The sequence below is a fragment of the Balaenoptera musculus genome, chromosome 12, assembly GCF_009873245.2.
Source record: "Balaenoptera musculus isolate JJ_BM4_2016_0621 chromosome 12, mBalMus1.pri.v3, whole genome shotgun sequence".
Lineage (NCBI taxonomy): Eukaryota > Metazoa > Chordata > Mammalia > Artiodactyla > Balaenopteridae > Balaenoptera > Balaenoptera musculus.
The window spans coordinates 43,327,141-43,353,559 of record NC_045796.1 but is presented as its reverse complement, the minus strand read 5'-3'; the positions used below and the strand labels follow the sequence as shown (position 1 = coordinate 43,353,559).

The 26,419-nt window shown below is 36.3% G+C and overlaps 1 protein-coding gene across 3 annotated transcripts in view; it reads right to left on the bottom strand.

The window, feature by feature from the left end:
* Nucleotides 1-509: 509 nt before the first annotated feature.
* The window catches only part of CEP85L (centrosomal protein 85 like), a 207,359-nt gene continuing 181,449 nt past the window's right edge, over nt 510-26,419 (bottom strand). For all 3 annotated transcript variants that reach the window (XM_036871170.1, XM_036871168.1, XM_036871171.1), the window contains 3 exons: nt 11,516-11,620; nt 9,191-9,422; nt 510-5,053 (listed from right to left, as the gene is read on the bottom strand). In XM_036871170.1, the coding sequence (XP_036727065.1) occupies nt 4,890-5,053; nt 9,191-9,422; nt 11,516-11,620 (501 nt within the window). In that variant the 3' untranslated portion in view covers nt 510-4,889. The remainder of the gene's footprint in view (nt 5,054-9,190; nt 9,423-11,515; nt 11,621-26,419) is intronic.

Here is a 26,419-nt window from a genome sequence, read left to right as displayed (position 1 = left end):
TGTCAAGGCCTCTGCAGAGTAACCTTTTAACAAGGTCTTATTTGTATATGTTTCAGTTAAGGTTTTAATATCTCTGATTAGAAGGGAGAAAATAAAAAAGATTTAACTTGCCAGCCCAAGCTTTCAGCAATATAAAAAACTGAAATCTGATTTGCCTGTTGGAAAAGTAGAAAGAAGACTTGATTCAAATAAGTATTTTAGAAATTCAAAGTACAGACACAGTGCTATGAGCTGAAATGCATAGACATGCCCTTGTAGTTACAGCACCTGCCATCAGAAAATCTCAGTGCCCTTCAGGGGAAGGCCCTGAGAAAAAGCTTTACGATGACTGAAGAGAAACTGTAAGACAGACCTAGAAGGCAGAAGTGTCCCCGACCTAGTAAGATTTTCTCTTGCGTATTTAAAGAAAACTTTAAAAAGTCAAGTCAGCATATTCTTACTGAGAATTCAGAGAGTCTGAAATTTCAAATACATTTTTATATTAACATTAGGCACTTGGTAGACATAAATCTTTTATAAAAAAATTTATTTCTCTGTTAATACAAATTCCAACATCAACAAACAATAGTCCAGTGGAAAAATACTTAGCCGTTAACATTGAAAACTTTTTTTATTTAATAAATAGAACTTTGGCATTCAAAATTCTAGCTGTAAACCCTATTAAAAAGCAAAAACAAAAAAACAACCCCTTTACAAAAAAAGAGGCAAGGATGATAGATCAGAAGGCGTAAGCCAACCAGTGGCTTCACATTCTTTTTACAATAACTGTATTTCAATTAAGTCATGACCGTTGTATTTACACATGAGGTATTCTGGGTGGTTCAAAAACTGAACCTAGTTTACAAAAACCACCAGTCATAGTGACTGATTATACACTCTGCTGTGCTTTTAATGTAACCACCTAGCACCTTACTACTTCTTGTCATCACACCAATGTGATGCTGAATTTTATGTTTACATATTTAAATAACTATTTATACATATATGTACACATATACACACAAATGACTATACTCCAAAGGAGTTTCCTGCTCACTAAACAGGGAAAAGGCTGGGCTCCAAAGACATATATCTGATACCTCCCCTCATGTTTACTAAGGTATCTACCTAGTAACGAAAAACTGCTCCTTGCTTTAAAAAAAAGGAAAAAAAAATCCTAATCAAGTCTATTTACAGAAGAACAAGGTGCAATAATCATCAACATTCTTACAGCTCATGTAAAATAGAAATGAATGCTTACTGCAGGCAAAAAGGCACAAAAGGTTCTCTCTGTATGCAGCTGTAGTAGTGTTGTTAGTGACTTATTGATTTGAAACTACATTCTTTATATACTCAATACTTCTTTTAAATAAGAAAAAATCCAAATATCCAAAACCTTTCCCTCTTCATGATTAAATGTAGAACATTATCATGCAGCAATTTCCACCATGACATTTTGGGGTGAAGCTAGAAATTTTATGTTTTGTGAACACTGGAAAAAAAACTGTCAAAAATGGAAACAAAATGAATTAACCTTGGCTCTGAGAGCTCTAGCTACTGGCAGTTTCAAATGACACAGTCTGAGTGAGCATGGTTATGAGAATTGCTTATTTCTGTAATTACATATCTACAGTGATAGAAAGCTGCATAAGAGAATGCCAATAATCCAAACTGAAGATGTGCCTGAGCTGAACTGTGTGATGTAAAAATATAGTCCAAGTTCTCAGCTACTGTATCATTCAATAAACTATTAGTGATACTGAAAGAACATTTTCCCAATAAAGCAGCTCCTTTAAAAATGCCCTCTAAGAGAATCCTATTAATAAGTCTTGAACTATGACAGAATTAATTTATAAACTCATTAGTGAGTCAGAAATGTACAATATCCATTTTAGCAACACTTTCCGGCTCTTGAGATTGTCTCTAACAGGCTACTGGAAGAAGTCTAATTCAGTTTAATAAATTGTCATGACCAAAAAACAAATTTCACTAAAATAAAATACTGTTAACATTAAATACTGAATCCTATTTCAAATACAAAAAGTGGTCACACTTATTATTTTTTAATTCAGGCATGGCTTACCTAGTCAATACTTAAGCAAAATTTCAAATAGATTTACTTTAAAACTTAGGTTAATTTTCACCTCAGACATACAATCACTGTAATAACTTCCAAGAATATCCTAGTTCAAACTAGGACAAGATGCTATAGTGTTTCTATTTGCCCATCATACCTAGCCTAACAGTAAAATCTTTGTTTTTAATGAGATACTGATATTCTTACTATTCTAACACAAAAGGTTGTCTTGGGAAAGGGGAATTTTCTGAAAAATAAAAATCAAAATTAAATACTGACAAATTAGACTACTACTAGTTTTATTTCCCCCCAAATTCCCTCCAAGTCTGTCTACTTATTATCTAGGCCCCTTTACAAAACCCAGACTCCAAGAGATTACATTCTATACTTCAAGGTTATACTTACACTATCACATCTTAAATCCCCTTTTTATGTGGAGTATACATTTTGGGAACTGAAATACATCAGCAGTAGTTAGTTAGTTTTCTACTAGGTTAAATTTGTTTTAACCTCAAGATATGTGAACTAAGTCAAATTCTGTAAGTTTTAGAAAGCTAACTTATTTTTTAAAAATATAAATTACTTAATCCCAACTAAGCCAGAAAACAAAGTATCTACAGTGATCAAAACAAACGATCAAAAGTTTGTTTAACCATAAAACCCCCAAACATATAAATTTAAGAACCTAGTGACCCAAATCAGTGATTATTTGCCCATTATCACTATCATTTTAGGGTACCTTTACTTTCAAAATTATGGAGGCTGGGGGTGTGGGGGAGGGGATTCTATTCAAAGAGGTTGTAAAAGTGTTGTGTGCTACACTTGTGGCTTATCTATTTCAGATGCTATTACCTACTTTACTGTAAAGGGCCATTTTTACAGATCTTAATTTTTATAAGGCAGAATTCTTTGCATCAGATTTTTGGTACAAATTTACTACTCCCTGATTGTCTTCAAACCACCAACATTCAAAAACAAAAGAACACATGAGAAAGCCAAATTCTTGCTAGTGACTAAGTCCTTCCTTATTAGGTTAGGGACCTTGGGATGCACAATCACTACAATGCACTGATTTCTTAGTGCCCAGATCCTAAAGACTTAAAAGGGCAGGGAGGACTCAGGCACTGAACGGAAGGAAAGTCTGACGTCCTTACAATGTATTATAACTGATTGTTGAAATATAACTGTAAAATAACTATTGAGAGCTGTACATAAGCCAATTTCTGAACTGAATGTCTTCCTGGGTAGTTTCCTTGAAGGCCTTATCCCAAATATGTTTTCACTGCTGAAAACATTTAGGAACGTATTTTTCTAGGAGCAGCCTTTATACCAGTATATAAGCCCGGCAAGAAAACAGACATGTGATCTGCTCTTGCCTCAAACAATATTCTCCTGCTTGATTAACATCCCTCATTCCTTCTACCTGTTAGTCTTGACCTAAATGAGACCTGGGGTTGCATCAAGAGATAAATCAAAACAACTTGTAAAGGACAATGATTGCCATAACTAAGTACACTAAAAAGAACGTACATTTAAATGCTCTGAAGGCAATGAAATATATAGTCCTTCCAAAATGCCAATTAAAACAGGGAAATACTCATTTGGAAGTTTAAATGATTATATGTCTACAGAAAAGTCAGTTGCATTTCATAGTGATAGCCTGTACCCTAGAAGAAGAACTAACCTGGCCAAATTTGTATTCTATGAAGAACCCTGTTTTTAATGTACTTTACCTAACAAAAGGAATTGCAATTATCACCTGGGTTTAGATTTTGTTTTATGCTAGTGATAATTCAGATATAAAGAATACAGGTTGATTTTTTTCTTAAAGTAGTTTCAACTTTAAAACAGATACAAAACTGTTAAAATGTAAACATTTGAGATTTGGATAAATAAGCTATTGTTCCAGAGTCACTTTGTTAATCTTTCTTTTACAATAATGATCTGAGGCCTTAGGTTTGCATTAATTATATATGGCTTTGTTTACATTGATATATATATATATATAGATAGATATATATAGATAGATATAATATATAAACAAAAAGTTGTAAATAGTAAGGGACATGTTAAAATTAGTTCAGATTATGTTAAATTGCCTTGTAATACATACATTACAATGCTAACAGGAAAACCATCACATCAATATTTCACATCTCTTAGGCAATTCACAAGCACTCTGGAAAAACAGCTGACCTATCTACAGTACTAAAATCAACCCAACCCTACAACCTCACCATCTCAGCACAGGGATTGTTCAAACACAGATGGTTTCACCTGCTGTACTACTTTTTGAACACTTGCCTGCTGTGGGAACTCTTGTTCAGCCAGCCCTTGAAAACCCCAAGTACAACACAAGCTTCTCCATGAAAAAAAAAGCAGCACAAGAATACAGTGTGTGCCTTTCTTAGAAGCTTTGCTTTGATCCTAGAAATCTTTATAATTTTGTGAACACACACACACACACACACACACACACACACACACACACACAAACTACAGGATTAAAAGAAATCCTATCCCTTTATCTGAAGGGCACTCTTCACAGCTTGGTCCTACAATCAGTAGTTTGAGAATACAGAAATTTTTTTCATATACATTTTATATATTTTTCAAATGGTAATTTAATTTTTTTGCCTGATTAGATAAGCCCCTTCGATACTTCCTCACATCCCAATTCCTCCCCAACAGAACAAATCCACAGAAAAAAAAAACCTATGTGCAAGTCGTATGTCACTTGCAAGTTTCTGTCATGGCTCCTGAAAAGAAATGTGAAGAACCTAGCACAGCAGCATGTAACAATGGGTCGTTATTGCTGTGGGACCAACACTGGTCACTGGGTTACACAGTTGTCTCCCATGTCCTGAGCATAGCGGTCTGATATCGTGGTCCGTAATTCATCTATGTCCCTCCGTAACTGGCATACATCTGACAGTTTTTTAGTGAGTGTTTCTGGGCTGTGGTCATTCTCAGTCTCTTCAGCTGAACAGTTCATTGCTGTGGAAATAAAACATGGAGAAAATCTCACATTTTTTGGGAACAAAGTCATTTTAGGATTTTCAACTTATTATCATTGTAAATATAATGCTGTATACTGAATACAAGTCAGGCTCAGGTTCAAATTATGCGCACTCAATAGTAAATGCATCTTATCTACTTGGTCCTTTTAAAATTTTGCTAACTAAAATGCATTAAATTCATACAGTGATACACACAAATTCAACAGGTTTAGTGGATGACAATATTCCAAAAGTAAAAAGGAACATGCTCTAACAGCTCTCTTCAAACTCAGAGACAAAAATCTGAAAATCACTGTGTGGTGAGGGGCATTATCTTATATTTTTACACATTGCAAAGTATTAACAATCGAGAGTGTGTGTGTGTGTGTGTGTGTGTGTTGGGACCTTATGATTCTAAACAACTGAATCAGGCTGATAGCTAGTTGCCCAATGGCTGAATCACTGAGGGTAAGGCCCTGAGTTAGCTAGCTTTTAATTAATTGGAGGCATAAGAGTCAGGTAACTTGTTATTTTAACAAACATTAATTGAACTGTTTTACTGTTCATGATTCACGATCTGGGCACTATGCTGAGTGCTGAGGTCAGCAAAATAATGCATAAAGTGGCTTATTCTTAATGATTTACATACAGTTTCATAAACAAGTAAATTCAGTCAGGTACCACAGGTGACCTACCACTACACAAAGGCTACATTAGCACAAAGAAGAGAAAAAAAAGGCCTAACTGGAGAGGGGACAGGTTCACTGAATGGGACAAGGAATCAGAATGAACAAAGGTATACAGAAGCAGAAAACAAAACAGTCTGACAGAAATTGAGAAACATCAAGAAAACCAGCTCTAAAATGGCAGAGCACAAATTATGAGAGGGGAGGTCCAAGAAACAAGGCTGGAGAGGCAGGTGGGAGCCACCTTTATCTCTATTCTCAGGGAGGGTATTAGGAAATCAGAATCACAGGTTAGACAGATGGCTCTGGCAGCAATGTAAAGAGGGACTGGTGTGGGGCGGGCACCAGGCTTGGCAGAGAAACCAGTCCAGACGAAGGACTACGAAAGCTTGAATTAAGGCAACAGTGCAGTGGAGATGTGGCAGCAGGAATAAACGTCACAAGTAGGAAGGGACTCATAGACATGAAGAAGTTCGATTATCAATCAGCTTGGAAAGGGGCCAGGGACTGGACACGGGGCACAGATGGGGGAACGAGTAGGGTGGAGGATAAAATCTGGGTTGGGGTGATAGGTGGATAGTGGTTCTACTCATTGAGAGGAGGAACAGGTTTGGGGTAGGGAGGAAAGAAAAGTAGGTCTGTTTCAAATACATTGAGTCTGCGATACCTATGAAACTGCTGGTTATAATGTACAGGTGAGTACAATCAGGAACCCAAAAGGGACATTCTAGGCAGGGTGAGAGATGAATGTCTGTATGGGTCAAAGGTGTAGAGAAAACAGCAAACAAGTGGATATGTACAAGATTACTCAGAGAAAGTAAATAGAAACAAAAGACCAACAAGAAAAGTTTCCTGGGCGACCGCCAGTATTTAAGTGGTGGAGAATTTCACAGATTGAGGCTGAGCAGTCATAAAGGTAGAAGCAGAACCTAGTGAATGATGTCATGGAAACCATGGTAGCCCAGACTTAAGAAGGGAGGGGTGAACAGTATCAACAGATAACTGATGGAGTGATGAGATAAGGGTTCAAAACACCTCCATTGTTTTTGAGAAATCAGCTGGCTGGTCAAATTTGCACAATGCCAGCTTATAAGGTAAGGGTTCCTGGGTTAGACTTTGAAGACTGGAAGGGCTGTACACTGTGCGGGGGAGGTGCTGAGTCTCCCTTCTGTTCACATTAGGAGCATGCTCTTATCCTGGTACTGAAAAAGTAATAAATGCTACACAGGACAGTGCAGATGTAGAAGGTTACAAAGTAACTGAAGGGGTGACCAGCTCTAAAATGGTGGAGAAAACCAGTCTTTTGTGTGTGAGCTTTTATTTCTTGCTCCAAGAGATCACTGCTAACTAAACACCCCATGTTCACCTGGCAAACCTCTCCTCCTTTAAGATTCAAGCCAAACCCCAGCTACTCCATGGAGCCTTCACAGCCCTTCCCAAGTAGATTTAGTTGGTTTATTCCCTTGTGCTCCCACTGCCCTCTGATCACATTTCAATTACAGTACTTACCACAATGCTGTAATATTTTGGTTAATGTGTGAGCAAGGGCTGTATTCAACTTATCTGCATTATCAGCACTTTAGTGCTTGGACCATAGAAGGCATTTGATAAACGTTTACTGAGTGAGTGAATATACTTAAAGTGTTTTTTAAAAAGAAACAACCCAATCAAAAAATGGGCAGAAGACCTAAACAGACAATTCTCCAAAGAAGACATACAGATGGACAACAGGCACAGGAAAAGATGCTCAATGTCGCTAATTACCAGAGAAATGCAAATCAAAACTACAATGAAGTACCACCACACCAGTCAGAACGGCCATCATCAAAAAATCTACAAACAATAAATGCTGGAGAGGGTGTGGAGAAAAGGGAACCCTCTTGCACTGTTGGTGGGAATGTAAATTGGTACAGCCACTATGGAGAAACAGTATGGAGGTTCCTCAAAAAACCAAAAATAGAGCTGCCATAAAAAGAATGAAATAATGCCACTTGCGGCAACATGGATGGACCTAGAGATTATCATACTATGCGAAGTAAGTCAGAACGAGAAAGACAAATACCATATGATATCTCTTATATGTGGAATCCAAAATACGACACAAATGAACGTATCTATGAAACAGAAACAGACTCACAGACATAGAAGACAGACCTTTCATTACCAGAGAGGAAAGGGGAAGGCGGATAAACCAGGAGTCTGGGATTAGCAGATACAAACTACTATATATAAAATAAACAGCAAGGTCTTCCTGGGAACTATATCCAATGTCTTATAATAAGCTATAATGAAAAAGAATAAATATTTTATATGTATAACTGAATTGCTTTTCTGTACACCAGAAACTAAAACACAACACTGTAAATCAACTATACTTCAATTTTTTTAAAAAAGTGTTTTTTACATACCCGCACTCATATATGTGTTCTCACATTTATGAAGTGGAGGGGAAAATTCTGCTGACATCTCTGAGTACAGTTACATGTTTCATTTAACAAGTGAGATACTTCGATCAGGAGTATTATTTGGTTTGCCAAAATAACTACTATGAGGCAAGACAGTAGAATCTTTTTGATGAAACTGGAAACAAAACTAGTTTCCACTCAGTCACATATTAACCATATTATTAGGGAACTACTCAATACAAACATGTTGGTACATAAACACTACGGTCTTACTCCCCTCATATCTCCTTACTGAAGTCCATTTCCTCCATATTTAAAAGAGACCAACATGTCAATATTATAATAATTTAGAGCCATGTAAGTTGAGTGTTCCAGCAAAATTAGCACAGACAGGAAGAGACACTAGGATATTATTGTGGCGGTTCTCACCATTATGTGTTCAGGAAGGCAGAACTGAGGCAGAATGGGTGGGTGTCACATTGGAAGGGACAAAGCCAGCAGGTGTGCATCACAAGGGCAACAGATCTATGGGCCATGAAAACTGGCTCATGTGACAGCATTGGCACTTACATTAAACAGCTGCCATAGAACATACATAAGAAAGCTTATGAGTACCTTCTCTCAAATATTTTGCCAGTGGACTGATGGCTGGGTCATTAATTTAATACAACTGCCACATGAAAGCAAAGAGAATCATTACTTTTAGAAGAGTCATCAGGAAATCACAGCTAACTACCATTCCAGTCACATAGTAACAGAATCAGCAGAGGAAACATCCCCTAGCAGGTGGATTTATAGGCATTCTTCCGAGTGGCAGTCCATATCAGCTATGATCCTGCTCATTTCTACAAGCATAATGAGGCAAGTTCTAACAATGAAGAAGGAACAGGTATTCAGACCCACAGACTGATTCAGAAATATACAAATCTAAGTAGGAAAGGAGATAAAAACAAATAGGGAAAAGGCAGTCAGAAGTTCCCGATTCATGGAGACATGTTTCTAATTGTTAAGCAATACAGTAAGAACAAGTCATTAGCCACTTACATCTGATTCCCAGTAATAATGAAAGATTAGGCTCTTTGCCCTGAGCACGCTGATTAAGAATACTACACAATGCTTTCAAGTCAAACAAACAATAGGACATTTCCTTGAACAGCTGATCAATCACACTCAAATCAAATAGTGGCCTTTTGGAAAGAACGGTCTGCGGCCTGGATTGGTCTGCTTCCTGGCCCTGATCCAATAAAGAGCAGGTCTCTTCTGTATGTCTTTGGTTCTGCAGTGGATAAAGAAAGCAAAAATCTGGTTGTTAGACAGAGGAAAGGTGCTCAAAAGCCATAAAGGTTAACATTCCCCCATCCAATTCTACAAAGAAAACAGCGGAATCATATTACATGCACATTAACCAAATTTAACTGCATACATACAGCAGGAAAAATAAAAAGGGAGAGAAAAAGAATTTAAATAGTGGAAAGGGTGCCATCTGATGGCCTAGAGTAAACCTGAGAGAGGAAACATGAATTCAAACAGTCTCAGTTTCTAGGGGGTCTCTCACGGTCTCACATAAAAAGTACCTTGGTTGTGTATATATTTTGCTATGAGATGTATCCCAAGAACAAAAAGAACTGCAAAGAAAATTTAAACCTCATCCTACAGTTTTACTGTTAGTAGCAATAGTGATTTAGTTACTCTGAAACTGTTTTTTGTACATTGGGAAAAAAGTATATATGTTACTATGTTAATGTTGACAGGAACCAAACTTTTCAGTGTAAGAGAAAAAGAAATAAAAATATAAAATCAAAGGAAAAAAAAACCCCAAACAACTCTGAATTGTTAAATTTGAATTGGGAGTATCAGTACAAACTCATGATTTATTATGCTCAGAAAAAGCTACACTCACCTCTTCCCCAAATTATCACCATTTACTCCTCATCCTGAAAACTGCTAATTAAAGGTAAGTTTAACTAGCTTTCCAGTTGGAACTGTATTTCAGAAAAGCCAAATAGCCTGGGTTGATGAGGAAAATACAATTTTTTATAGACGAATGCCAGCTAATAAATGTAAAGGGAATGATATAATTAGAAAAAATTACTGTTGTTTTAATCATCTAATGATTCAGACAATGATCACTGGTGTATGCTAAAACCATCAAGGGAAAGGGTGCTGGCAAACTGCACATTCACACACTTGCCTAAGTATCAACAACCCCATTAACTGCTGACTGCAGAGGCTAAAATGCTACAATGGAAAGAATCAGTCTGTCACCACCTTAACCCAGTGAGATGGGTATTTGTGACACTTACAGTGGGATAAACAAACACGTATAATTTGATGATGTGAACAATACCTACAAAGTATTTGTGCCAAAAAATGTTTGCACTGAATCTAATATCTTTAGCTTTAACTTCTAGCTTACAAGAAATACAGGGGGTAGAGAACAAGATAAATGACACCATGCGGAAGCAATCACACAAATCTAGGTGTGACAAGTTCACAAGTTTGTAAGACAAAATGCCCAGTTTCTTCAGGGAGAAGAAAGAAACTTTAGCTTTATAAGACAAAATGAAACACAACACATGGTCCTTGTTTGAATGCTGGTTTCAACAGCCACTATAAAAAACACTTGGGGAGCAAGAGGGAGGGGATATGGGGACATATGTATACGTACAGCTGATTTACTTTGTTATACAGCAGAAACTAACACACCATTGTAAAGCAATTATACTCCAATAAAGATGTTAAAAAAAAAAACATTTGGGGAAGAAGGGGGGAAATTTTCATAAGACTAGGTATTATCAAACGTCAAGGAAAATTATTATTCTTATTGGGTGTGACAATGGTGAAATGGTTATATAGGAAACTGTCCCTAAGTTTTGGAGATGCATTCCTAAGTATTTAGAGGAAAATGTCATGATGACAACTCAAAAACTAAAATAAGCATTTTTTTGTATAACATGTCCTTAAATGCAAGCCAAGTATTTCATCTCATAATTAAATGAAGAAAGTATGACCAGTTCCAGTGATGAAGTGTCTACATTGCACCTTCCTTAAGGATTTTCAAGGGTAATTTTGTTTATATTTTATATTCAACTTATGCATCATTTGATGACTTTAGGATCTAATCTCTATATACCATTTGACTTTGCTATAGTTAAGTTTGTGAAATTGTTTCTAAGACATTAGAAAAATAAAAGTTTGTCTTTTAGATTATAATTTTAGTAAGAAACCTAATGGATTTAATTAACTGGCACATCAAAATCAAGTCTTCAATTAAAAAATGATTTATGAATACGTACAAAATAGGCATTTGCTTTAACTGAAATAGGTACTGAATCATCCTTGAAAGCTATCTGAATTTCTTTTACTCACATCAAGCAATGTTCTTAATCTCTGAAGGTTTCTTTCCTTCTTTTCCAGCTCTTCCATCATCTTCTGAGTAGTCAATTTTTCTTTAGAAAGTTTCCCTTGCATAGACTAGAATAAAGAGAATTGCAAGCAAAGCATGTTAATGCTTAAAGCAAAATGCAATCAGGTAGGTAACCAGGAATACTGGCTCTGAATACTTTAGATGTTCTGACCTCCCCAACCCCTTGGAAGATGATGCCTTCACTTCTTAATCAATCCATATTACTTCTAGAGTGGATAATTCCAAAGCAGGAGAGGAGGGAGGAAGGAGAAATATCATCTTTACCAAGAAAGTTTTTAATCTGGGTAAAACATGTTAAATCTAAAGTTGCTGTTTAACAACTATATTACAAACAGTTCTTATTTTATTGATTTTTGTTTATATATTGGGAGTGTATTAACAAATCTATACTTTAAAAAAACCCTTTTTCTTATGATTAATAAGGTACAAGATAATAAGATCATAAGACTGTCCCTGTTTTCTATCATTTGAAACAGCTAAACACCCTCTCTCAGTGTATAGTATTCCAAGCTGTGAATATGATGTTCAATTCAGGGCAAAGGTCTATTATGGGACTTAGATAAACTAATCTCTCAACTCCATTATAAAATTATAAATTATTCAGACATGATACTATTGTGAGATAATCTTGAGTATACCAAAGCAGAATATAGGATATTTTAAGAGTGCTTGGGTCATTTCAGCTTATAAATCTGATTTTCAGCTACACACCAAAGAAGAACTTGCCATAAACCTTGTACTTATCACTGATTTTTTTTTCTATCAACTTTTCCCCTTTTAAACCACAAGATCAATAAACATGACTAAAGAAGAAATTTCATTATTTTTTGCTTCAGGTCTATATTTAGTCTCAACTCTGAAAATACCTGAGAATGCTGATGACCTAAATAGCACACAATCTACTGTGAAGGTTTTTTTTTCTTCCCTCACATTATCTCTGGATGGAATAAGAGAGGATAGCTGTCACCATGGGTTGAGATAAGACTCTAAATATAAAACAGTTTTCTCAGTAACAGTATTCAACCTTGTTGCTTTTTAATTTCATTTGTCTGCTAAACTCTGTAAAAATACTATATTTAATTACTCAAAAGTTGGATACAGATTAATCAAGCTCTATAACAAGTACATTTTCTTCCAGGGAAAACTTGTTTTATATTCCACAAAGATGAATTCCATAGTACAAAGTCACATGGGCTATCTGAAAATATATATTTTTGGATATTGAAATTCCTTTGTAACTGAATCAAAACCCATTTGATTGAATGATATGTTGGGATTTATTTACCTAGCTAAAAACTCATACTTACTGGCATGACAAGATTATTCAGCTAGAATCCAGAATTCATCCTAAATTTTCTTAAGATTTGTGGCTGTTTATTTTATTAGAATTGTAGAAGAAAGGCACCACAAATAAACTACTCTAAATCTCATATTTTAACAGTGAAAACAGAACCCAAGAGAGGTATTTTCACAATGCTGTAATATAATTCTTTAGAAGATTATAGTGGTTTTTATTTTTATCATGTTGAATGTGACTAATAAGTAGCTAATAAATCTGACTAATACGTTACTGTGTAAGACTAAATTTAAATCAGTGAAGAAAAAGGTAATCTCCATCAGAATAAACCAGAAATGTCTGGCAGTAGTGCTGTTTGTCATAAGAAGGAAAATTGAATTTGGGAAATACATTAAGCTTAACATGTTATGTTGGTTAGGTTCAAAGGCACTAATCAAGAAGCCCTTTAATAGAAGAAAGAGTTCACAGACACATTCTAGTAAGACCAAATGCTATACAACTTATAGGATAATACTAGGTGTGAGTGCTATAGCTGTCTGACAATAACATTTCACCTAAAAGATTAATTACTTCTCTATCCCAAATTGTATGAAAAAGCACATGTTTAAAGTTTAAGAAAAAAGCAAGGTGAGGGGAATCTCTACTAAGCTTAGAATGGGATTACTGAAGTTAAAAACAAATTCATTTTTAAATGTCTACAATTTCTCTTTAAATTTCCTGTTTAATAATGATTTTTTAAAGTCTCAGTTACTAATCCACAGGTATTGATCACAATCATTCTTGCAGTTGAAAGTGGTTTTAAATTCATTTCTTATTTTGATGTAAATATCCAGAAACGCTAACCATTTTTTGGTGCACATGCAAATAGCTCCGATGAAGGAAGGCCAAATGTGCCTGACTCAGCGTGTTCTATGTACTCCACAAACCCAGTTTAGGAGGAAGTGTTTTGAAAGCCGCTGACGTTAGCAGTTTTACCATAGAAACACAGCAAGCAACCAACCCCACCCTGCCCCGCACGCCATACAAGAGTTCCACAAACACATTCCTTCCTACAATCATTCATTTAGCAGAAATTACAGCCAAGCACTATCTGTTCACTGGATGGTACACCAATGAACACAACAGTCAAAACACTTGGTCTTTGTGGAACTTGTACTAGGAGGGAAAAGACCAAAGAAAATAAACATAATAAATATGTAAGTTACGTAGCATCATACACTGGGACTTGCCTCGTGCTTTGGAGAATAAATCGGGCATGGTGAGGCAGGGGGATTAAAATCTCAAATGGGGTAGAATAAGGGCTCATGGAAAAAGGTGACAGCTGAGCAAAGTCTTGAAGGAGGTGAGAGACTGTGTCCCATAGGTATCTAGAGAGTATGTTTCAGTCAGTGCAAAGGCTCTGAGGCGGATGGTGTCTCTTCTGTTTGAGAAAAAGCAAGAAAGCCAGGATGACAGAAAAGAGTAAGAGATCAAGTCAGAGAAGGAAGGTGAGGTGGGGAATTGACTGCATAAGCTCTTCTAAGCCAGTGTTACGAACTTTGATTTTTTTACTCAGGAAAAAATGAGGAACCTCTGAAGGGTACTACGAAGATATGATGTGATCTGATATTTGTTTAACAGCTCACTCAGGTTGCTGAGAAAACACTGTGGGCAAGCAAGGGTGGAAGCAGAAAGAAATAATCCAGATAAAGAATGAGGATGGCTTGAACCAGGGTGGCACAACAGTGGAGGTCGGGAGAAGGTGCCAGATGCTAGATATATTTTGAAGAAAACAGGATTTGCTCACAAAATGTTAGGCAGAAGAGAAGTCAAGAATAAGTCTTAAGGTTTCCAGACAGAGCAAACAGAAGGGCAGATCTGTCGTTAATAGATATGGGAAATATGGAAGGTGTAGCAGGTTTATTAGTTTTTGGCTTAGGGGAATAAGAAATTCAGTCTTGAACATGTTATGTCTAATACATCAAGTGATGACGTTGAGAAGGCAATTGGATATACAAATTGTAAGATCAGGGGAGCACTTTGAGCTGGAGATAAAAATTAGGGAGCAGTGAGCACACACATTATATTTAAAGCTGTAAGACTGGGTAAGATTACCAAGAGAAGTATAAATAGAGAATCCTAGGAAAGAAACAAACTCCTTTTTTGAAATATGACACTGTGCATGTGTGTGTATTTTAGCAGTATAACTGACCTACACTATGTTAATTTGAGGTACATGACATAGTGATCTGATATTTCTATACATGACAAAATGATCACCATGGTAAGTCTAGTTACCATCTGTCACCATACAAAGTTATTACAATATTATTGACTATATTCCCCCCGCTGTACATTTCACTCCTGTGACTCATTTATTTTGTAACTGCAAGTTTGTACCTCTTAATCTTGCTCACTGGAATATGACACAATATTTTTGAAAGTAATTTACATGTCTTCAAAATAAACCTTAACATAAATATCACAAATGAAACTAAACTTATCCCTAGATTATAAACTGGAAAAGTTTCTAATAAGGTAATATGTCCAATTTTTATATACTAGTCTACTAACCTGCCTATACATTACAATAGGATTTATGCTACAGACCTTAAATTTATTGTGTCTAGTTAAATCAAACAACAAAAACAACCAAAAATATCTTAAAAAGCAAGTTCCTCTGAATTCTTTTGATTGTCATTTTATTGTACATATTTCAATTATGTAGAAACAAGGTATAAGTCAGTCACTTTAAGTTTATTGCTGAGAACATTCGAAAGGCTTCATAGTAACTGTTATGATTTTATTAATACAAGCACACTATTTTTGCAATAGCATTTGTAACTATACATAAAAGGTAAGATAATAGTGCTACTGTCATAAGAAATAGCAATTAATAAAGAGCATACATACTTAACAAGATAATGGCATTTATAAATCATTAATAAGAAGAATATATTCTTTTAATAAAATTTAACATTTTTCTCTCAACACCTTTTTAAAAACTAGTTAAGAAAAGTTCATCTCCTACACGAGGCCATCCATTCGTTCAAGACTGGGCGAGATAGCTGTTCTATCTAATACATAGAAACCAACACAGAGAGTCAAGGAAAATGAATATGTTCCAAATTTAAGAATAAGATAAAACCACAGAAAAAGACCTTAATAAAACAGAAAAGTGGTTTACCTGATAAACACTTCAAAATAATGGTCATAAAGATGCTCACCAAGGTAAGGCGAACAAAGCAAGAACAAAGTGACAATTTCAACACAGACAGAAAAAGTATAAGATAGTACCAAATGGAAGTCACAGAGCTGAAGAATACAATAACTGAACTGAAAAATACAATAGGGGGTGTTTAATAGCAGACTAGATGAGGCAGAACAAAGGATCAGTACATCTGAAGACAGGGCAGTGAAACTCAGCCAATCAGAGCAGTAAAAAGAAAAAAAGAATGAAGATAGTCTGAGGGACTTATGGGACAACATTAGGCAGACCAACATTCACATTATAGGGGTTCCAGAAGGAGGAGTGAGAGAGAGAAAGGGACAGAAAACTTAAGTGAAGTAATGGCTGAAAACTTCCATAACCTGGGGAAGGAAACAGACATCCAGATCCAGGAAACTAAGAGTTCCAAAGAAGATGAATCCAAAGAGACCCACTGCAAGGCACATTATAATGAAACTGTCAAAGGTTAAAGAGGAGAGAATCTTACAAGCAGCAAGAGAAAAACAACTTATTACATGCACGGGAAAGCCCATGATGCTATCAGAAGATTTTTTCAGCAGAAACTTTGCAGGCCAGAAGAACGTGGCACTATATATTCAAAGTGCTGGGGTGGAGGGGAGGGAAAGAACTGCCAACCAATAACATTCCACTTGGAAAGTTGTCCTTCAGTATTGAAGGAGAAATAAAGAGTTTTCCAGACAAGCAACAGCTGAAGGAGTTCATCACCACTAGACTGGCCTCACGAGAAATGTTAAAGGGACTCTTTAAGCTGAAACAAAAGGGTACTAATTAGTAACAGGATAAGTATAAATCTCACTAGTAAAGGTAAATATATTGTAAAATTCAGAATAATCTAATGTTGTAAAGGTGGTAGGTTAATCACTTATAAAGCTACTATGAAGGTTAAAAGGCAAAAGTAGTAGAAATAACTATAACTACAATAATTTGTTAATGGATAGACAAGATAAATTGTGGCATCAAAAATATAAAAAGGGGAGGGTGCTATATCAAACGAAAAAGCTTCTGCACAGCAAAGGAAACCACCAACAAAATGAAAAGGCAACCTACAGAATCGTAGAAAATATTTGCAAATAATGTATCTGATAAGGGGTTAATATCCAAAATATGTAAAGAATTTATACAACTCAAGAGCTTAAAAAAAAAATCTAATTTAAAATGGGTAAAAGCTTAAATAGACATTTTTCCAAAGAAGATATTCAAATGGCCAACAGGCACATGAAAAGTTGCTCAACTTCACTAATCATCAGGGAAATGTACATCAAAACCACAATGAGATCACCTCACACCTGTCAGGGTGGTTATTATCAAAAAGAGATAAGTGTTAGCTAGGATGTAGAGAAAAAGGGAACCCTTGTGCACTGTTGGTAGAAATGTAAATTGGTGCAGCCACTACGGAGAGCAGCATGGAGGTTCCTCAGGAAACTAAAAATAGAGCTGCCATGTGATCCAGCAATTCCAGTTCTGGGAATTTATCCAACAGAAATGAAAACACTAACTTGAAAAGATATGTGCACCCCACTGTTCACTGCAGCATTATCTATAATAGCCAAGACATGGAAGCAACCTAAGTGTCCCTCAATGGATGAATGGATGAGGAAAATGTGATTTTATATAATACACACACACACACACACACACACACACACAATGGAATATTATTCAGCCATAAAAAGAATGAAATCTTGCCACTTGCAACAACATGGATGGAGCTTGTGCACATACTGCTAAGTGAAATAAGTCAGACAGAGAAAGACATACTGTATGATTTCACTTATATGTGAAATACATAAAAAAAAAAAACCAAACTCAGAGATAACAGAGAACAGATGTGTGGTTGCCAGAGGGGAGGGAGTGGGAGTGGGGAGGGAATGAGCAAAGGGGGTCAAAAGGTATAAACTTTCAGTTTTAAAATAAGTCCTGAGGATGTAATGTACAGCCTGGTGGCTATAGTTAACAATACTGTATTGTACATTTGAGTTGCTGAGAGTAGATCTTAAATGTTCTCATCACAAGAAAAAAAATTTAACTGTGGTGATGGATGTTAATTATTAGACTTACTGTGGTGATCATTTCACAACATATAAAAATATCAAATCACTATTTTGTACACCTGAAACTAATGTTATAGCAGTTTGAAAGAAAGAAAGTATAGATAGAGTTAATGGTAACAAGATAAGATTTTGGAGTCAGACAAAATTAGGTTCTGGGTGCACAGCTTACGTGTTGTGTAATCATGGGTAAGTTATTCAACCTTTCTAGGCTCCAAATTCATCAGAAAGATTTTCCAACCTTGTAAAGTACTGTGAAAATTATGTGGTATATATGTAGACAATACCTTTGGATGCCTGCCTATTCACAAATCCCATGAATCATACATAAGTAAGTCATATTTGTACTGGGATTCTACATTCTTGGGTTATAGCTCACTGGGTCAGGCTGAATGAACACTTGACCAAACCTGAGGGAGTGAGACCCAGAGTCTATGAGTTAGTCTCTGCAGGTGGTGGGAAATGAACTATAGAACTTCAGGGCTGTGGGAAAGCCATATTCTGCCATATGAGCTAAAGGAGGAAAGGAAGTCAGTCTGCAGAGAGAGAAAAGAGACTGAAACAGACGGAAATGCGAGCAGCAACAAAGCCTCTTCCTTCCTGAAGCCAGGCTTCATTCCTACCTATGGATTCCACAGATATCTCTGCATTCTTGTAATACAGTATATTCTACTATTTTTGCTTAGGCTAAATTGAATTGAATTGAATCTGTTGCTTACAATCAAAAAGCCTAAATTACTTTTACCTAGTACAAAATATTTATGCAACTAACACTAATTCCTTTCTTCTTATGCTAATATTTAAAAGCCCATTTCTTATTTCAAATCACCATGATAAAAAAAAAATCACCATGATATACACTTTAAATATCTTACAATTTTATTTGTCAACTATACTTCAATAAAGCTGGGGGAAAAAAAGAGCCCATTCCAGGGACTTCCCTGGCGGACCAGTGGACCAGTGCAGGTTCAATCTCTGGTCGGGGAACTAAGATCCCACATGATGCGTGGTGTGGCCCAAATTTAAAAACAACAACAACAACAAAAAAACCCCACAAAACAAAACAACAATAAAAGAGAGCCCGTTCCAAATTCAGCACTATGGGTGAATTTTCTTGTGGAAAAAGGTTTTTTTGTCTTTTTTCACTAGTTATCCCCTAGAAGAGTGCCTAGCCCATGGTAGAAACTCAGTTAACAATTACTAAATGAGCTGAATTGGTGAATAAATGACAAAATATGAAAAAGTAACTATTTAACACCTAGTTTTGTTTAAGTAAGAAGCTGTGTTTACTCATTCAAAACAGTTACTGAGCCTCTTTTATGCACAAGGCACTGTGCTAAGTGCTGAACTGGATAAGGAATGTTCAAAGACCTTAGTGTACCCATTATAAAGCTCTTGAAATAAATGTATCAGAAAAAAAGGCACTTTATTTATCTCAAGGAGCAAATAATGCCACCACACTGTAGAGTGTAATGTACTAAAAAATTTCACTTTGGAGACAAAATTTCCAAATTGTACTTCTAGGTAACTGAGCATAAGGTGCTTTCCGCAGAAGACTAGTTTCCCAGTATGCTCCAGTTTAAATATCTTTCATTCCAGGAAAAGACCCTTAAAACAATTCTCTCCCCTAAGGCTTACACAAGGAAGAAATCAGACTAACATTTTTTTTTCTTTTTCTTGGGACTTTTCACTTTGAGACATCCAGGATTAATGCCCAAGGCACAAACTCTGAGGTCAGACAGACATGAATTAGAATCTCAGCTGAGACCTTGGGCACACCTTTTAAAATCTCAGCAACTTCATGTATAAAAACATGCTCTTTCTTACCTTGTAAGATTACTGTTGAGGCTTAGAGATAATAAACGTAAACCAGAAAGAACCGCTCCTGTACCATGTAATATCATCACTAGCATCATCACTGACACCTCTGCATTTGGCAACAGAGGTTCTATTTCTCACTTTGGCTTAAGTGTGGACAAAGATTAAACCCCTTTTCCTCATTCTTCCATACTGATAAAAGAGAATTTTCAAAATATTTGTAAAACTAAGGAATATGCAAGCACCGTAAAAATTGCAATTTTTTAGGTTTCTGTTTAATAATAATTGAAGATAGTGTACAGCTCAAATTCCTTTCTTAACTATCATCTTGCTACCTGATATAATTTTAAAAACAATCTGCCTGAGGGCTCTGCTTTCAGCATGATGGCATGAGGAGCTCCTCAGACCTGCTCCCCAAGGAAACTGGTGAAAAACCATAAAATAACACATTTAAAGCTTCTGGAAATGGTTCATACAAGCAAATGAAGAAACATATTCAAGAAAAGCTATTAAAACTCAGAAGAGCTGAAGTCTGTGGTATCTGAAACAAAATCCACTTGATTCCTACCCTCTCACAGCTAAGCAAGATGGAAACTCCAGACTGGAACAGTCAAGAACAGAGAGGGCGCCCTCCCCCCCCCCCCCCCCCACTCCTAGTTGCACTGCTGTCTTCCTAGGAAGGGCAGGGCACCAGCACTTCTCATCTGTAGCTGAAGCTAAGTTCCAGGCAAGTGCAGCCAAAAGGTGGGGGCTCCGTTCTTCCGCCCAGGCCGCCTCAAGGGAGGAAGGCTTTACCTGGGGTGTAGCCACGAGAATACTGGGGCCCTGACCGCCCTTGCATTGGCTTCCGGGGCAGGAGTATCCACTGAAAGAGGCAAGCCGAGAGACCTAGAGCTGCTGCCCACCCTCCCTCCACTAGCGCTCAGCTAGAGTCACTCAGAATCTTGACACTGTTCCCACCCACAATGACTAGGCTCAGAGATTCTGCCTGGGGAGAAACAGGCCACACAACAGAGACCGCTGAAGGTCTCCCTAAAGGAACTGAATTCTTTTGCAACAGAGTATGAAGTTCAGTCCTAAGGGCACTCTCAAAACAGTGGGAGATTGTGGCAAAGGCAGTTGGGAGGACAGTGTTAGATTCATTGGAGCAACAGGCTCTACTGCAGGCTGGCTAGCTTGCAAGAGAGAAACAGTAACAGAGACAGCTGGGAAGGACACTCCTGGCAACAGTAAAAATCTCAAACATTAACCCAGGAAGCTAGTCCTTCAAAGGAGCCAGAATGGATCAGTCTATGAAGCAATTTATGCCACAGGGCATTGCTGAAAACAGCAGAGTGTTGAGCTGGCAATTAATGGAGCTCAACAACTGGTGTGGTCAGAGAAAGAGTCACAAAAGACCACATATTACATTTATATAAAATGTCTAAGAGCAGGCAAATCTATAAATACAGGAAGTAGATTAGTGATTGCTTATGCTGAGGAGGGCATGGGCTTTAAGAGAGTGACAGCTAAAGGTGTTACTTTTGGAGGTGACAAAAATATTCTAAAATTGACTGCGGTCTTGGTTCCATACATCTGTGAGTATACTAAAAATTACTGAATTGTATATTTATTTTTGGCCACTTGGCTTGCGGGATCTTAGCTCCCCGACCAGGGATCAAACCTGCGCCCCCTGTGTTGGAAGCACGGAGTCTTAACCACTGGACCACCAGGGAAGTCCCTCTGAATTGTATACTTTAAATGGGTGAACTATAGGGTGTGTGAACTATATATCGATAAAACTGTTATTAAAAAATCTGCACAATATAAAAAAAAACACCACTTGCCTGGGTTCCTTTTCTTCCAGGTCCTGATTTTCTCAGGCTTATAAAGCAAGAGCTACCAAAAGAGTTTAAACGTGCCATTACACACCTAAGGTTAGTGTCTCAGAATTAAACCCTTTTTTTTTTAACTTAAATCTCAGTCTTCCCAGTCAAGTCCCACTTGTGGTCCCATGAGCAAGCTGAGGATTGTACAATACTTCCTACAGGCTCTGGGACCAGGACTACTACTAGGCTATAAAGAAGCACTGCCTAGAGAACTTGTTAATAATACATTATTTCAAGCTTCACCCCAGAGATACTGACTCATCAGAGTCACAATGGGGCCCAGAAATCTGTATTTTAAAAAGCATCCCAAGTACTTTGAATATCCATATAGGTTTGGTGACCACTCATAGCACAGGCTCAAGAATACTCTTTCATGATTCAAGTGAGCTGACTCCCTTCCTGCAACTTCCCACCTCAGACACAAAGAACTGACTTTTCAAAAGTTAAATCCACCTTTTACATATCTTATTCTAAGATTTTAATTAACAACTATACTGTGCACACAAAAGGCCTATACACTAAAGATTTTTTCTCTTTCTAAGTACAAAGACTAGAGAGAAAGCTTATTTTTTAAAAATCTACTTTTCCTTTGATAGAATACATATTTTTGGCTGTTAGGATTTTCAAAAATTAGTGTTGATTTCTGATGAGAATATTTACAGTTTTTCATGCATTATATAAAGCATTTACACATAGGTAAAATTTTTAAAAATTAAAAAACTTTGGGAAGAAAGAACTTCATGTCAGGACACATTACAAAACTAGGATAACATAAAAAATAGGAGATAAAATCATACGATAATAATGAAAAACATTATTAAGTCAATATTTATTTAGGTTAAAGAAAAATTATATTCTGCCTATATGACATTGTATTGGATTATGATCCATTTTCTCACCATATCTACTGAAAAAACCTGTTTGATGAAAGCCTTAATAAGAGAGATTGCTAAAAATTGGAATAAAATCTTCTGAGGCTGTGGAAACATCTTCTCTTGAAGTGTTATAAATAGGACAGACTGTCACAGTTTTGAGATTGGTGGTCCCAACCATGCCATTAAAAGTGAACAGTCTTAAAGACTTTTAAAAGTGTCATTCTTACTTTGTAATATTATAATCATTCATTGATAGCTGTCAATTCAGAAAGGCCATTTAAATGCATAAGTTCTTTTAATGAGAAAACTTTTTAACATGTTAGAGAAAACAAGTAAACATAACAAACTTTTTTACTTTGTATCTCCTCTGCCAAAAGATTACAATGATAACATACAAAGATAGCAGCTCACTGGAAACAAGGTTATATGGGTGAAATGTCCTTTTGAGGGATAAATAGGAAGGAAGGTAATAATGCCCAGTGAAGAACTCATTCACGTTCTGACTGCAGCCATGTTTATGGAAATGATGGGAAACATTCTACTGCAAAATGTCTTTTTATAGTATATATATTGACAGAAGAAAAACCTGTAAGAGGAGAAGTCAGTTTAGCCACACTGGTTTCATGGATGTAAGGAAAGGCAATATTTCTAAAGGATCAATTACTAATCAAGGTATTCATGCCAGTTAACAATATCATCTTGATGGCTGAACAAAATAGTAGATAAATCTGTGTTTTTATAACACTGAACTCAATTTCAAAATCAGCATATACTGTTACGTGAAGTAAAACTTCTTCTATATTCAACAACAAATACAAAATAACTAGTAGAAGACTGATTTCTCCCTAAACCTCCAAAGTTGTGAATCAATAAACTTGCCACTGACCTAAACCAGGTAAGTATTTATTTGAGTTCTGGTGCAAGGTAGTAAACTACATGTATTTTATTTTCTTTTTTTAAATTTATTTATTTTATTTATTTTTGGCTGCATTGGGTCTTCGTTGCTGCGCGCGGGCTTTCTCTAGTTGCAGCGAGTTGGGGCTACTCTTTGTTGTGGTGCACGGGCTTCTCACTGCAGTGGCTTCTCTTGTTGCGGAGCACAGCCTCTAGGTGTGCAGGCTTCAGCAGCTGTGGCTCGCGGGCTTTAGCTCACAGGCTCAGTAGCTGTGGTACACGGGCTTAGTTGCTCCGCGGCATGTGGATCTTCCTGGACCAGGGCTCGAACCTGTGTCCCCTGCATTGGCAGGCAGATTCTTAACCACTGAGCCACCAGGGAAGTTCAATAGTTGTATTTTAAATATAGCATTTTCACTCTATAACAATGCCTCATTTTTACCTCCTATAAACTGGACATAATAAACATGGCAAGAGATTTTATTTTTCACTTGTGTCATAAAATTTAAGCTATAAGAATAACCTGCATATACCCAAGGCAATGCAGTACTCCAAATCAGCCAAATGAACTTCTAACAAATTTGATCTTCTCAACAGTTTGCAGGGACATAAAGAAGCAGTGAAACATGAAACTCGAATAATACTAAGCTGGCTTTGTCTACTAAACACCCGAAAATGGAACAACTTCCCAGCACTATGGAGGAACAAAACACGCAAACTATAATGGCAGTGACATTTTATAATAAATTTAATACTATACTAATAGCTAAAATGCATAATTCATGTTAAAAATGGTTGGGAAGTTCTCTGTTGTTCTTAATTATAAAGTATTTTGTGTTATTTTGGCTATGCCAAGGAATTTGAAGTAATATAAAACAGAGCTATAGCATGTTGGAAGGACATCACCATCTACATAGGACTAAGGTTGGCCATTCTTGATGTAAGCAAAAGGAAAAGCTAGGAGCTTTAAATAATCAGTAATTGACAGGAATTGCTCTATTATGTGGTTCAACTTGATGACATGCCCATTGACTATAGTATAAAGCAACAAGAATACTTTTTCAACCCAGAGTGTTCTCTTTAGGATTCTGCAGTTTCCAATGCTAGGTAAATAATTAGTATTCATTTTTTCAGAAGAGGCAATATTCAGAAAATTTCAGGTTTTTACAGATTACGCACTTTTTATATCCATCACAAACCACCAAATAACAAACGAAAACAAAAAACCTAGCTTTCTCAACTGTGAGGGCCCCAAAATAACAAGTTTAAACAAGTAATGTTAAGCCAAAAATTTTCTCATTATCTGAGGCATATTTGTCTCAATCTGTAATTTTCAAGATATTTTCAAATAATATCTTGGTAAATACATGGAGCTTAGTTGGCCAGTTATCAACATTTGCTCTCTCTCTCTGTGAGCAAACTATATCCTAGACCTGTAAACCTAGATGGTCACAATGGCTAAGAACAAAAAACAAAACAAAACAAAACAAGATAGGCTTTGCTTCCAAAGGTAAGACAATAGAATTAATGAGTATACTGTCTGGGCCCAAATATTTGGAAATAAATGTACCTCATTAATTTGACTTCCATTCTGTAATTAATTTGAAGAAATAAAAGAATGTTAACTCAAGCATTTTAAGATCAAAGAATGGAATGGAAAAATAAAAAAGAATGGAATGGCACATAATTATATATTCTTCTACATATTCATTTATATATATAGTCATATCTAAATGTGACTGACTAAAGACTTGGTTAATGTGTAAGAGTAAATTGCATTACGATGCTTCCACAAATGGGGAAAATGCACATTTCAATTAATACAAATATACCTTAAACATCTATAATGTGAGAGAGAGTATGCAATAAATCCTACAAATAAACAAATTAAAAACAATAAATCCTACATGTTTTATCCACCAAAATCTCAATGCCAAAGGGCAAAGTTGACTGTCCTTAATTTGGATCAAGATAACTTTTATTAGATTTACCTCCTGGATATTGTTACCAAATGAAATAGAAATTCCTTTCTTTGTGGTCTATGATAAGAAGTCAGATAATAATGGCTGAGGGAATCTAACCATCTCGTAATTCGAATGGCTTGCAGAACAACTGAAGGAATACACACTAAAGAGTATAACCTCTGTGAATCAATCCAATAAGCACACACACTTGTTGAATTGGACTAGTGTTTGATTAAATTGATAGATCACTTAATATGGCCAAAAGACAAAGCAGATTGTCCATAAATTCTGACACTCAAACCATTACGTTTTTCTTTTTTACTTCCAGTTTTGAGAATACTCAAATTAGGAGATATAAAAATAATTTATTCAGCAAAATTTGTCCAATGGTTTTCTATCACACAAAGAATAAAATACAAAGACATATACCTCTATGTGATCTGGCCCCAGGCTACTTTCTACCATCAGTCACCTCTCACTATATCTCACAATCACTGTACTCCAGACTAGCAGCCTTCTTGCTAGTCTTAGAGCACACCAGGCACATTCAGGGCACTGGTTGCTCCCTTTGCCTAGAATGTTCTTCCCCTGCTTATCTTCATTCAGAACTATGTTCAAATATTACTTCTTCAGGGAAAACTTCATGACCACTGCATATAATGCAGCATGATCTGTCATTGCCCTCTATCCTCCTTTTTTTTTTTTTTTAAATAATAGTACATATCCCTACTTGACATTATATTTCCATTTTCTCCATCTCACCCCACTACAATGGCCAGGGACTTGCTTTGTTCACTGATGAATCTCCAGTGCTAAGAACAGTGCCTGGCATATATGTAGGGGTTCGGTAAAT